At 37.5% G+C, this 15,518-nt stretch overlaps 1 protein-coding gene across 1 annotated transcript in view; it reads left to right on the top strand.

Moving 5' to 3' along the window:
• LOC135840669 (uncharacterized) overlaps positions 1 to 14,957 on the top strand; it is a 122,323-nt gene extending 107,366 nt beyond the window's left edge. Inside the window, exons 4-8 of the mRNA XM_065357296.1 lie at positions 473 to 1,406; positions 1,896 to 1,932; positions 7,126 to 7,261; positions 11,395 to 11,644; positions 12,235 to 14,957. Coding sequence (XP_065213368.1) covers positions 473 to 1,406; positions 1,896 to 1,932; positions 7,126 to 7,261; positions 11,395 to 11,644; positions 12,235 to 12,795 — 1,918 coding nt within the window. The 3' untranslated portion in view covers positions 12,796 to 14,957. The remainder of the gene's footprint in view (positions 1 to 472; positions 1,407 to 1,895; positions 1,933 to 7,125; positions 7,262 to 11,394; positions 11,645 to 12,234) is intronic.
• The last annotated feature ends 561 nt before the right edge of the window (positions 14,958 to 15,518 follow it).

The following is a 15,518-nucleotide window of genomic DNA, read 5'->3' on the forward strand; positions in this document are numbered from 1 at the left end:
AACCATTTCCAATCGATTTGGCATGTCGAAAATAGAGTATATCCCAAATTTCAGCTTTCTTGGTCAATTTGGTAACATTTTGATTTTTTCCCTCATTTTTGGCCTAAATTGGATTTTCAAAAATTCACCAAAAATCGAAAAACGCACTCTAGCACTTGAAATTTTGACTGGTGATAAATTTTTGCATGATCTTTCGATCTACCTTTGTAAGGTTTGAAAAATTTCTTGCAAGTCCTATGTTGAAAAGCAAAATCTGCGATTTCGGCTGGCCTGTCAATCAAAATGGCCGCCATTTTGTAAGTAAGGCCAACTTTTTTTTGGGCAAGTTGGCTTTAAAATGTTCCTTAGGATGTCCCCTTTATTGTCCCGGAAGATCGGCGGGGAGGAGTGGAATTACTCCTATTGTCATATGCCGGACTATAAGAGTAAGTCGCGTGAGGCGTTATTCTAGATGGTAATATTTGTGTTTCAGTCCAATCGCAATGATCTCAAAATATCAAATTATGGAATACGTGGACGGTTCTATGGTTCCTGTGTGCTTCACGAAAGCCGATACTTTCTGGCCCATGTTCTACTTCCTAGTCATCAATACGATATTTTACTTGGGCCCGTTTGTGTTGTTGATTTTCATGTACTGGGTGATCGCGCGACATTTGATGGCCGATCCGGGCACCAACTGCTCGGAAAGCGCTTTCAACGTTCGAGCTCGTAAACAGGTCGTAGCCATGCTGATTACGGTGGTGGTGGCCTTCTTCTTGTGTCTACTACCGTTTAGGGTGTTCACGCTGTGGATCATACTGGCGCCGGGCGACTACCAGCCCAACGTACAGATGGACAATTACTACCACATCCTGTTCTCCTGCCGGATCATGTTGTATTTGAATTCGGCCATTAATCCGATACTGTATAACTTGATGTCGTCCAAGTTTCGGCAAGGTTTCAAAAACTTGATTCCTCGGGTTTTGCGAGCAGCTGCGGGTGGAGGCGGCGGCGGTGGCAGCAGTAGCAGTAGCGGTGGTGGTGGCGGAGGAAGCTTGGGCGGATTTCATCGTCGTCGTCGTCGAGGCCGTCTTCGCTACAGCAATACGTTAAGCACAACTTTATCGCATTCTAGTACCAAAGTTACCATATTGGCGAGGACCGGTTCGTCGTTGCTATTGAGGTCCGGCAGATCCGCCGATCTGCACCAGCAGTCGCGCCATCGTAGAAATGGATTCCTGAATGCCAAGCTCGATGAGCTGCCCACCGCTACCGGTACCGTTACCTCCGCCGAAATTATTGTCGACAATGATCACAACGACGTCCATTCTTGTTCCGCAGCTAATGCCGATGAAGATGCGATCACGCACAGCATTCGTCCTCGAACCACCGCTATTTTTCACTTTACCGATCAACCCGAAAGTTTCGTGTGAAGTTGTGCGGATGCCGATGCTATCCATTTACCCGGATTTATTCACATTCACCACATACTCGAGTGTATGCTAGCCTAGTCAAACCTTCGAAAGCTTGCTTGCTTAAAGTGAGCTCTGTAATACGCGTACCTACGTGTTACTGTCCGTCCATCATTTTCCATCGCGATATTTCAAACTGGAGCCAATTGCAGTCCTACATTGATCATATTGGAGAAGTGCAAAATTTGCATCGGGAAATATGTAATTGGCACGAGTGCATTTCGTGGCAGTACGAGCTTTGGGCTCCACACACAAGACACCATTGCGCAAATTAGCGCATGTATAAGGCGTAGGATACGAAATTTGCTCTCGTATTTTATTTTAAGCGCAATTCACGTTTATATATTTAATAAATTACCATTTCGTACCTACCCAAAATAAAGTTTCATTCTTACTTTCGGTTGTATTGATTTTCATTTTTATCGTATCATTCGTTTGGTCTAGTGGGCTAGTGACAGTTCTACAAATAAACCACAAATTAGTATGAAACAAAATTAGATCAAAAGAATAACGGATCCTAAAAACCCTGTCGGCTCATTCCACGTCAATTCGACCAAGAAGTGGTAAGGAGGAGGGTCGGCGATTTTTTGAAATTTTTTCTGTGGAAAGACCTTCCGAAGGGATGACCAATGGCGCAAATCCCAGCCCTCCAGCCCCTCTTTAAAGGCTGCTAGGGGGTGTCAAAGTTTTCAGTGAACTTGAAACATCATCCATTTCAGCAGTGGATTACTCGATAATCCGCGATACCTACCAAAATGGATTTTTTCCCCAATAGTTAGGGGTTTTGAAAAGCGGTGAGCTTGTTGGCCTGTCTGCTATGGTATGGAACCTGTTGAGGATGAGCCTGAGGTATCAGTGAGTTTCCTCCTTGGTCGCCCTCTGCTTCTCTACCCCGTTGGAGTATATTGGAGGACCTGTTTTGGTGGTCTTGTTTCCTCCATCCTTTGGACATGATTTCTCCAATCTTTCCTATACTGTTTTATCTTCTTCATGACGTGGCTTCACACCGAGATCTGCTGTTATTTTCTCAGATGGGACTCTGTCTCTGAGAGTCACCCCTGCCATTCTCCTCATGAACTTCATCTCGGCTGCCGTTATTCTTCTTTTATCATATTACTTCAGTGCCCATACCTCGCTTCCATAAGTCATCATTGGTATTGCTAGGGTATTGTACACCTTCAATCTTGTTTCTTTTCACACCTTACTGCTTCTCAGGGTCCTATTTTCAGTCCTGTGACTCTCAGGAACTTTGAAATCTTTCCACCAACATCTACTTCTCCCTGGTATGATATTGTGTTTCCCAGGTATTTGAAATTGAAGGGCTAATGGTGAAAGTCGCCTTAGTCATTTTTTTGTTCACACAACTTTAAACATTTTTTTTTTCATATTTCATAAATTTTAAAGGGAAAAATGAGTATTGTAATGCATTCTTGGATAGTTGAAGATGTTTTTTTAATACTTGACCATAAATTTTTTACATTAGGTACCATTGAAGTAGGACAACAACGTTTTCATTGATTTGTACAAAAACTGCTTCTGACTAAGGCGACTTTCACAATTAGCCCTTCAATTATTGACCTGTTTGATGATTTTTCCATTAATTACAATCTTGCTTCTTACTGGTTCCTTTCTTTTGAAGGCCATTGTCTTTGTTCTCTCTGATGATATTCTCATATCATATTTTCCTGATGTCTTTGTTAGATTGTACATTGATCTCTGTAGGCCATCTTCTGTTTTGGCTATTACTGCTTGATCATTCGCGAATAGCACTGTTGATATTTCTTGCCTTCTGTCTGTTTTGATTCCTTTTGGCTTCATTTTCTGCCATTCTTTTACCATGTGATCCATGTACATGTTGAATAAAACACATGACAGTGGGCATCCCTGGTGAACTCCTCTATTTATTTCTGCTTGTTCTGAGAGTTTATTTCCGATTCGTACTCTTATTCTAGTGTTCTCATATATGCTGTTTATTACCTTTCGCATTTTATATGTTATTTCTTCATCTTTTAGGACTTCAAACAGTTTTTTTCTATTGACCCTATCATAATTATGCTTTTTCCAGGTCTATAAAGCACATGTGTGTTTCTAGGTTGTATTTGATCCTTTTTTCCATCAGTAGTTTTAATGTATAACTTGCGTCAGTGCATGATCTTTCTTTTCTAAATCCATTTTGACTTTCTGACAACTTTTCTTCTGCATGGTCTGCCGGTTGTTTTGCCAGTATTTTCGCATTATATATCTTGTAGCAGGTGTTGAGTAGACTTATTCCTCGGCAGTTTTTCAGGTTTGACATATCACCTTTCTTGAACAGTGGTATTACAATTGCTATTTTGAATTCTTTAGGTACCTTTTCTTCTTGGTAAGTACATCCTATTTAGGAATTCCAGCAGTCTTCTTTTAAATTCACCACTTGCGTATTTGTACAATTCTGTTGGTAAGCCATCTTCTCCTGGAGCTTTTGCATTTTTTGCTGTTTTTCATCACTCCAGAGTTCTTCAAAATATTCCTTTGCATAATTGATTTTAATTTTTGGCAAACCTACTGTTTTATTAAAAGTTGTGTCAATTCTCCTTATAAGCTTATACACCTTTGGCCATAACTTGTATGTGTCATGCTCCAGAAGTCCAGGAATGTGATGAAATTTTCCCAGCTCTCTCTCTGTAATTTCCTAGACTTTCTCTTGACTTTTGCCGACTGTTTTCAATATTCTTCACCATCAACCTCACTTTTGGTGCTCATGAATTTTCTAAATGCCTATCTTTTCTTTTCTATGAGTTCTTGGATTTTGTTGTCCCCATTCTTTATTCACTTTGCCCTGATTCTGCAAGGAACCGTTCCTAAGCTTTCTTTGGCCGCTTTTGTCACAATGGATTTGATATTTTTCCATTCTGCTTCTATGTCCTGGCTTTTTAGTATCTCTTCACTTATGATGTTCATCCTTCTTTGGTACAGCCATTGGTTGGTTGGGTCATATAAAAATCAGTGTGTTTGGAATTGAAAATGGAATTTTTTCGAATTTTGATTTTTTTGTGATGAGTTCATTTCATGGAGTGAAAGGGGTTTTTCAACTTTTTCAACAGATACGTGAAAATAGGGGTCAAATGGGTCAACTTTACCAATCAAAACTTTTTTTCATGTTTTAAATCAAAAAATCACATTTTTTCGCAAAGTTAAAATTTTTTTAAATCGACTTTGTTACAAGTTACCATCTCAATTTTTTATATGTTGTTCAGCATGAAAGTTGTCCATAATATATTTTTTTCAGAATTTTTGAGAGTCGGAACGATATGAAAATTACGTTTTGAAACTTTTCAAGCTAATTTTTTGTACGAAAAAAAAGTGGCAACACTGATTTTTATGATATCACCAAAAGGCCTTTCAAACCCCCTAACTATTGGGAAAAAAATCCATTTTCGTAGGTATCGCGATTATCGAGTACCTAATCCACTGCTGAAATGGATGATATTTTAAGTTCACTGAAAACTTTGATATCCCCTAGCAGCCTTTAAAAAAGGGCTAGAGGGCTGGGATTTGCGCCATTGGTCATCCCTTCGGAAGGTCTTTCCACAGAAAAATTTCAAAAAAATCGCCGATCCCCTTACCACTTCTTGGTCGAATTGACGTGGAATGACCCAGTAACCAAAATGTTATGAGCTTATACGAGTAAGTTCATTTTTGGCCTTCTGGTGACTTTTTAGAAATTAATAAAAAATATATTTGTTTTTATAAGGTATGAATATAGGTATTATTTTCGCAAAATTAGCTACGAAATGAAGTATGTATTTCTATACTTACCTACACCGTAAGGGTAATCCAACCCTTTAAACGCGAATCTGAGAATGATTTGTGGATTTATTAAGTACCTAGTTCAAAATATTGCAGGCAAAGGATTTAAAATTACCGAAAAAACTGCATCATCCATATAATATAGGTAGTTTGGTGTACCTAGTGTGTTTGTGCAAAAATTCGCCTAAAAATAGGCACCGAAAGTCTACTACCATCTACCATAGGGTAGCAAAAATTTTCTTTCCGCTTTATTGTCTCTATAATAAATTTGAATGGAACATTTCGCATAGTTCATCTACCTATTTATATAGTACACACTCTTACTGTAAAATTCGGTCGACGTTTTTTTTCTTCTTTTTTTCCCCCAATACACGTACAAATGTTGGTGTTTTTAATAGGGCAGGTTGGTTTTTAAAGCGTATAGAATAGGTGCATACAAATAAATAAGTCAAAAACAGGCTACTTTCTTCATTGTACGCGAATAAACGCTAGAATTCGGCAGTGAACTATGAAAAGGCGTGTCTAGTCGACATATCAGCGGCGGCGAGTAGGTATATGCAAGTTGGAATTCGCACTTAAAAATTTACCATAAGAATCAAATCAGCTGATAGCGCTAACAAAAAGAACTTACGACTATAAGTAGGTACTAAATTAGTTTGTAGAAAAAGTTTACACATCTCGGCTACTTGAACTCGAAAGTGTTTCATACGAATTTTTTTAATGTTGCGAGTCGGTAGAGAAAATAAAATGTCGAATAACAAAATTTCAAAAAATACCGAATAGGTAATTTTTAATATGAATAGGTAGGTACCTACTTGATTTTCAAAAAAGTCACTTAGGTATAGGTATGCAAGTACCTATACAAAAATTGGAACACTTTCTGTGAATTGTTTCTCAACTATCTCGCATTCAGTCTGATATTTACGTACTTCGAGTGTGAATTCTAATCAACCTTCTTCCCCCCTCCCTTCAATAAAACAAAGCATTGAGAATTATTGTACCATCGGCTAGAGGTCTTGGAAATGGGCCTAGTAAAATTCCAGTTTAACTCGTCTATATATGGATAATAGGTAAGAGAAAACTTTACCATGGGTTAGGTGCGACTTCTGGCCAATTTTACCGTTTTCAATGTTTCAGTTTTTCTGAAAATCTTAATTCTGGTCAACAAAACACGCTCGAGATGTCCGACTGCGATTAAAATAATGGGTTTTTGAATTAAATATCTCGGAAGGAAATAAAAAGTGGAAACGGAATTATCTGTGTCTTCATCAGTTTTCACGTCTTCGGCAGGATTTTAAAAACAGAACCAAAATATATGTACTTGGGTCTCATAAAAGGCTCCTGATCGTCTGGTAGTGATAATATATTCAGTTTCGGATAGTACATATAGATTAATTGCTGAGAAACGAGTTTTCGTCAATTTTACTGGAAAAGTAGATATCCTATAACTCAATTTTAAAAGTTTTATATTTTATGATTTGGGAAAAATTGGGAGTGTTTGAAAAAAAGTACAGCTAAAACACCAGTTTTGTTGACGTTTTTCAAATTTAATTGGCAAAGGGGGCAAAGGGAGTTAATAATATCTAGGCATCCTATTGAACTTACCTAACAACGCATTCTACGCTCGTAAACTGTATAATTTTACTTAAGTATATTTTCTTTACACAGGTACCTATGTAGTAGTTACACATTTTTATGATTCTTATTCATTCTCGTTGGATGCTATGAAGCTAATGTAGATACCCATTACCTACCTACATGAGTAGTCAGTTTCAATTTAATCTTTTCCAATTAATAATATAATATGATTTTGCGAAATTAGATTAGGAGCTAATCGAATCATGCGCGTCACAATTAATGTAAAAAAACATCAATTAGTCCTGAGATGGCGCTTATCGGAAGATTAATTTGCAGAAGCAGGCTTTTTCTGTACTCTATTTATTGGTTGACAGAATTAATGCAGTTCTTAATTACTTAAGTAGTTGGTTTTTCTGTTTACCAATAAGTAACTCAAACATCAGGTATGATTTTACGTTGAATTTTTCGCTCCATTTTTCGAGCATCTGGTTGTGGATTTTTACGCGCACTACTAACTTGGTTGGATCGCAATTTAACAAATGGTTTTCCTTTTGCTTTGGTGGTTATGTCTCTTTTGTAGTAATTATGGTGATGGTGATGATAGTTAATAATAGATTTGTAGTTGTGTGTGTGTGTAAGTAGTAAGTACATACCTACTTATAATCATGTTTTCAATCCTCATCAAAGAGCAGAACAGTGAACATCACATGCTGATGGGTGGTTGGGTGGGGATGAGGGCGCTGCTGAAAATCAACCCCTTTTCTCAAGTTCGAACTGGCTTCGCTTCGGCGGAAAATCTTGAAGAAAACTGAAAAACGAATAGTTTTCTAGTCGATTAACCCAAACTCACCCTACACACCGAAGTTGCTACGTTTGGGCCTGTTCAAGTTGCGTAAGCGAGCGTGAATAATAATGTACGTATCTTATCGCGTGGTCAATAGATGTTTCAGTCGGCCATCACTTTGATTCTTCACTAATAACGCGTTGTTTGTGCACGCGGTTATAGTTAATAGCGAATGAAATTTATTTACTGAAAAATTGCTCTCATCCGTACACGTGTATTGCGTTCCTTTTACCTATCTATCCCCCATTCTAACTACCTATTTATGTACGTAATACGTATGTACCAAACCAACCAACCTACTCACTTGGTTGCCTATACCGGATGACTACAAATGTATCCACACAAATGCAAATTTCTCGTCAATTTTTATTCACTTAAAAGTGGTGAGGATTTTAATTGCTCGCCTGCACGATGGTTTAGCAAATTGAATTGTGGATATTTTATTTGGTATAACGATAACTGATACTATAGCTATTTTTACGTCATTATTAATTTTAGTTAACCCACGGTGTTGGTCTTATTTTCCTATACTTAACAATGGCAAAGCCGCACGCTTAAAATTTGTAACACGTGCCAAAGGCCGAAAACCTGCTGACTACCTATACTCGTATACGTTGCGGTGTCTGATACTCCATTTCTCTTTTACTCGAGCATTCGCAACATGCATCATAGTCCGGCATATGAGAATAGGAGTAATTGCACCCCCCCCCCGCAGATCCTCCAGGACAACTTTTTTCTTGAAGAGGACATCCTAAGGAACATTTTAAAGCAAAACTTCCCCCAAAAAAAGTTGGCCTTATATACTTACAAAATGGCGGTCATTTTGATTGGCAGGTCAGCCGAAATCGCAGATTTTGCGTTTCAACATAGGATTTGCACGAAATTTTTCAAACCTTACAAAAGTAGATCGAAAGATCATGAAAAAATGTATCACCTGTCAAAATTTCAAGTGCTAAAGTGCGTTTATCGATTTTTGGTGAATTTTTGAAAATCCAATTTAGGCCAAAAATGAGGGAAAAAATCAAAATTTTACCAAATTGACCAAGAAAACTTAAATTTGGCGTATACACCATTTTCGACATGCCAAATCGATTGGAAACGGTTTCAACCCGTTTTGAGCGGTTCTGGAGACTCCAGCAGATTTTTGAAACTCGAAATTCCCACAAAATTCCATCAAATTGGAGTTGTATAAAGCTGAAATTTATTCTAAAAACTAATTTCAACACGCTACGAAGTACTGAAGGTGAATTTCAAGTCGTTTTGGAGCCTCCAGCGACTTTTTTAAAAATTACTGGAGCCTCCAGTAGATTTTTGAAACTTGAAATTTCCCCAAAATTTCATCAAACTGAGATGGAGAGTCGAAATTTATTCTGCAAACTAATTTCAATACACTACGAAGTTGACTGCTGGTGGATTTCAAGTCATTTTGGAGCCTCCAGCGACTTTTTGAACGGTTGTATGGCGTTTTTTTGGAAAATTGAAATTTCCTAAAAGTAGATGGAAGCTTCAAAACCATTTGAAACCACCATGTAGTCTGCGAAGTAAATTTCTGCTTACCAACACCATTTGATAAATTAATGTTGCGGGAATTTCAAGTTTCAAAAATCTACTGGAGGCTCCAGTAATTTTCAAAAAAGTCCCCGGAGGCTCTAAAATAACTTGAACTCACCTGAAGTCAGCCTCAGAGGGTGTTAAAATTGGAGTGTAGAGTAAATTTCAGCGTTACATCTCCATTTTGATGAAATTTTGTGAAAATTTAAAGTTTTAAAAACCTGCTGGAGGCTTTAAGAATTTTTAAAAAGTCGCTGGAGGCTCCAAAACCATTTTTAATCCACCTGCAGTATTTCGTAGCGTATTGAATTTACTTTTTAGAATACATTTCAGCTTTACAACTCCAACTTGAGGGAATTTTGTGGGAATTTCGAGTTTCAAAAATCTGCTGGAAGCTCCAAAACTGCTCAAAACGGGTTGAAACCGTTTCCAATCGATTTGGCATGTCGAAAATAGTGTATATCCCACATTTCAGCTTTCTTGGTCAATTGGGTAAAATTTTGATTTTTTCCCTCATTTTTGGCCTAAATTCGATTTTCAAAAATTCACCAAAAATCGAAAAACGCACTTTAGCACTTGAAATTTTGACAAGTGATGAATTTTTGCATGATCTTTCGATCTACTTTTGTAAGGTTTGAAAAATTTCGTGCAAGTCCTATGTTGAAACGCAAAATCAGCGATTTCGGCTGACCTGTCAATCAAAATGGCCGCCATTTTGTAAGTAAGGCCAACTTTTTTTTGGGCAAGTTTGCTTTAAAATGTTCTTTAGGATGTCCCCTTCAAGAAAAAAGTTGTCCCGGAGGATCGGCGAGGGGGGGGGGGTGCAATTACTCCTATTGTCATATGCCGGACTATCAGGACAGGGAGAAATTTAAAAGAAAATGGTAGAAATTGGCAGGTAATAATTCTTGGTTGTTGAGAATAAAATAGGATACGCTCACGAAGGAACCTTTTGAACTCACACCCTTCACTTTAAACAATACTGAGCTAGATCAAAATAGAATGACATAAAACCTCCGTAACTGGAACTTCTGAGGCTGAAGTTCATTTTTGACAAAATTTTAAAAAATTCAAAAAAGCTCTTTCTAAGGACAACTCTATTACGAAAAACTATTTTGCCTCATTGCTTGATGGGTATTAGCCGGCGCGAATACGACGCATAGTTGGGGAGCTCGCATAATGATCTATTGCATCCCCCCGGTGATCCTCCAGGACAACACTTTTCTTAAAGAAGGAGTCTTAAGGAACATTTCTAGCCCTTGTCCTAAAAAAAAGTGGCCCTACTTACAAAATAGCGACCATTTTGATTGACAGGTCAGCCGAAATCGCAGATTTTGCGTTCCATCATAGGACCGAACGTGCACGAAATTTTTTAAACCGTACAAATTTCAAGTTTCAAAAATCTTCTGGAGGCTCCAGTAATTTTGAAAAAATCGCTGGAGGCTCCAAAACAACTTGAAATTTACCTGCAGTCGACTTGTAGCGTATTGAAATTAGTTTGCTGAATGAATTTCAGCTTTTCAATTCCGTTTGATGAAATTTTGTGGGAATTTCGAGTTTCAAAAATCTGCTGGAGGCTCCAGAACTGCTCAAAACGGTTTAAAACGGTTTTCAATCGAATTGGTATGTCGAAAATAGGGTATATCTCAAATTTAAGCTTTCTTGGTCAATTTGGTAAAATTTTGATTTTTTCCCTCATTTTTGGCCTAAATTTGATTTTCAAAAATTCACCAAAAATCAAAAAAGGCATTTTAGCACTTGAAATTTTGACTGGTGATAAATTGTTGCCTGATCTTTCGATCTACCTTTGTACGGTTTGAAAAATGTCGTGCAAGTCCTATGCTGGAACGCAAAATCTGCGATTTCGGCTCACCTGTCAATCAAAATGGCCGCCATTTTATAAGTAGGGCCACTTTTTTTTGAGAACAAGGGCTATAAATATTTCTGAGGACTTTCCCTTTAAGAAGAAAGTTGGCCCGGAGGATCAACCGGGGGGGGGGGTGCAATAGATAGATCTTTATGCGAGCTCCTCGACTGGCATTATTATTAATACGGTATTTGTCTGTATTAAGCCTAAACACCTGTGTGTGTGCACTGTGTAGTGTGTACGTCCAACGTCCATCCATGTTTCTTTTAAATTACCTACATATCTTAGACCAATAAACGAATGTTTTGTTTCAGTCCGATGCTGATGTTGATGAAATTCGAATACGAACTGTACGCGGATGGGACGACACAAGTGCCCGTTTGTTGGACCATATCGGATATATTCTGGACGAGAACCTTTTTCTTGTGTACCATCACGGTGTTCTTTTTTCTACCTCTGATCACATTAGCTGCGTTGTACATTACGATCGCTAAACATTTGATGGCCAATCCAGGAATCGCAGCTCCTAACTCGAATACTTCAGCTTTAAGGTATAGAAGACAGGTACGAAGCGTTGATTTATTTGTTAAAGAATTTGGCTCACTGAAGGAGGATGATTGTTCCCTCTATACCAATACCTCGAGCTAGGTATCGATAAAGTTGAATTTTGGGTTTTTGGCGAATTTTGGATTAACCGACGATGAAGGCAAAAAAGATTGAATTTTCAGCTCTTGAAGATGATTACTATCATGCTTACCGGAGCAATTTGAAATATCTGGAAAAAAGTATCGATTTTCGATGTAGGGTTCAAATTAGCTCAAAAATTGTCACATTTGGATTAGTGTTTATTGTTTAGTACCTTAAGTTCAGCATTTTAATACGTGAGCCGATTTTTCGATAATTTTCAACTCAAGATTTACACTTTTTGTGAGCAAATTAGGTATGTATCTATGGAATTAGTATTCCAACGAGCTGATTATTTTTATCGTTTTTGAAAATTTTCCAAAAACTCGAAAAACCAACTCCAGTATAAGGTTAGCTTGAAATTTCATTCTGAGGTTTGTACTATATGTGCTATTGTGCTCTCTCAGTGAGCCGGCTAAATTTCATCTCAATCTTGTAAAGATTTTCTCACGTTGCATTACGAATTGCAGGTCGTGATGATGTTAGGCACCGTGGTGTTTACGTTTTTCGTATGCTTATTACCATATCGAGCGTTAACATTGTGGCTGATGTTCGTGCCGTACGAGTGGAACATCATGAGTCTATACGGATACGAGGCGCATTATCAAGTCTTGTCCTTCTGCCGTTTTATGTTGTACTTAAATTCGGCCATTAATCCTATCCTTTATAATTTAATGTCTTCCAAATTTAGAGACGGATTTCGAAAACTGTGCGGTTTCAAAAACGGAGGTTGCGGCGTGCATTTAGGACGTCGCGGCACCATTACCACAACCTCCGCCAACACCACCGGTTTAACCTTTTCCAGCCAACGAAACGCCACTGGCACTAGTATTAGCACCGGTGGTGGTGCCGGTGCCGGTGGCGGTGGCAGTTTCTCGACCCCTACACCGAACGCCTGCCTTTCGTCTACGCCAAAAAAGAAAAGTTTCGTCAATTTAATATCCATCGAGGATTACGAGAAGCCGGACGGTATTTTCAAAAAATTGAGCATCACTACCAATATCATCAAGTTACAAGAAAGTTACGTTTGAGATAACGAATCGTGCTCGCCGTTTTTGCAACCACTTTACCCACCTGTATTAGTATTCGGAGCACTCGATTGTGAATTTCGTCGATGTTTCGATATCGATTCCTCTTACGTCGATTAGATTTTCATTTTCATTAATATTAACAATATAGCCCAGTCAAATAGCAGAAAAAAATAGGTGAACCCAAACATTATTGCAAACGAAGGTTTTTTTTGGTAAATATTGTCTAGGGTGGTATGCTGAACAACATACTAAAAGTCCCCGCTCCTACCCCACGAGCTAACCCCCCCCCTCCAGTGGATCAAAGCCCCCCAAAAACAGTTTTTCGTCCAAAACTCCTGAAATATTGAATTTTGAGTAAAATGAGCTCAGTGATCATTTCATCTCCTCTCCAATACCTATCAAATGAGCTATCGACCAACTCTCTAGCCTCAAGGGGGTGGCGCTACGACCCCTAAAAGTGACGTGATTTTAATAATTTTACATTTTATGACTTGGGACTTGTAACCTGTTCTAATTGATGAAATGAAGTCCAACTTGGGGAATGGGATTCTTTTGGGAGCTAAAGTTGACCTCTGGAGTCTGGAGGGTCAAAGTTGAAAATTACAGAAAGGTCATTTTTTTTGAGGGGCATAACATGACCCCAAATGGATGAAAAGGGTCCAAAATCATACCATCGGACAGCACCCCCATTGTGATCAACATATCCAAATTTCAGCTTCCTAGGTCATCCCCACACTTTTTAAGATGGAAAAAACCGAAAATAGGGGCAAAATAAGGGGATTTTCACCTTAATTCCGCTTTAAATGGGGGTGGGGATGACCTAGGAAGCTGAAATTTGGATATGTTGATCACAGATGAGGTACTGTCCGATGGTATAATTTTGGACCCTTTTCATCCATTTGGGGTCATGTTATGCCCCTCCAAAAAAATGACCTTTCTGTAATTTTCAACTTTGACCCTCCCCACTCCAGGGATCAACTCTGGCTCTCAAAGGAATCCCATTTCCCAAGTTTGATTTCATTTTATCAATTAGAACAGGTTACAAGTCTCAAGTCATAAAATGTAAAATTATTATGTAAAATCACGTCACTTTGAGGGGTCGTAGCGCCACCCCCTTTAGGCTAGGGAGTTGGTCGATAGCTCATTCGATAGGTATTGGAGAGGAGATGAAATGATCACTGAGCTCATTTTACTCAAAATTCAATATTTCAGGAGTTTTGGACGAAAAACTGATTTTGGTGGGCTTTGATCCAAGGGGGAGGGTTAGCTCGTGGGGTAGGGGCGGGGACTTTTAGTATGTTTTTCAGCATACCACCCTAGACAATATTCACCAAAAAAACCTTTGTTTGCAATAATTTTAGGGTCAAATTGCATTTTGACTTGGCTAATATTTTTGTAAATATCGAGTGATGGTACAAAAATGATTTAGTTAATAGTTATTTTTATACAAGTGTCAAAGGTCCGATTAATCGTTATTAGTAACATTTCCTTCAACTACATACAATCTAGGTACCTACATTTTAAAGCTACGAATTCCAAAATTTTCAAATAAAATCTTCGGATCCACTCCACTTGGCTCAAATTTACCATCGATGAATCTATCAAGTAGGCGAAGTGAATACGATTTTACGCTGTTACCTATCTACTTACTTACTACGTAGCAAGGTGTATAACATAATCGTGTCTCGATTATCTGATTTTGATCTCAATTTGAGAATTCCTTCTCGCGATTAATTTTACTCGTATGTTAGGACCACTCCCCTATATGTGTTGATAAGTATAAATTACGTACTTATTATTTAATATTTACGTACGATTACCCTTACTGCTGTGTTGTTATTTTTACGTTGTCGATAAGATAAATTGAAATTTTATTTTCACCCGTCTTCGTATGTATATGGCGCACAGGTAATTACGTTACCTGCCTTCCTATTTTGAAATGTATATTTCATATCAAATATTTTTGTTTTCGTTTTTTATTTTTATTATTACCTTATATTCTATTATCATCGTCGATATTATTAAATTACCAGTATCATTTGTTGAATTCGAAATTAAGTTAAAATAATGTATCGTGTGATTTTTATACCTGTATGTATAATTTATGTATACTGAATAAAATACAAAATAATTGTACGTAGGTACGATGATTTCTTACGCAACGAGGCGTGAAACATTTTTTTTTTCCAAAAAGGACTTTTTGGGAGATGGGTAATTTATTGGAGTCGCTTTAGTCGTCTTATTGTGTTATTTTCAATTTTTTTTTATTTTGATATAAATACTTGAAGGAAAATTTTCCATCTTTGGCGCATAGTTACAATTCCTAGAGGAGTAGGTATTTACTCAAGATAATTTTTACTTCATTATTTTATAGTTCCCATTTTCATGTTCTTTGTTTTGCCATTTGCAATTTTCAAACGTAAAAACCTCTGGTAAAAGCAAGAGAAATACCACTTTTTAAAAATTATCAAAAAAAACTATTTTTAAAAAATGTATAATGTCAAAAAATTGTAATAAAAAAATAAAAATGGGTACTACCTAATTCAATGAAAATGAGAATTTTCAGTTTGTGTAGACAATTTATATTTAAAAAACTGACGAAATTTGTTTCTGCATCATTAATGACTCATCCCCCTCCCAAGGCGCTGTAAAAACGTATTCAAAAGACCTAATTTATGAATTTTCATTTTTTTTTCTTTTTGAAAAATTTAAAAAACTGAAGC

Source organism: Planococcus citri, chromosome 3 (assembly GCF_950023065.1).
Source record: "Planococcus citri chromosome 3, ihPlaCitr1.1, whole genome shotgun sequence".
Taxonomy (NCBI): domain Eukaryota; kingdom Metazoa; phylum Arthropoda; class Insecta; order Hemiptera; family Pseudococcidae; genus Planococcus; species Planococcus citri.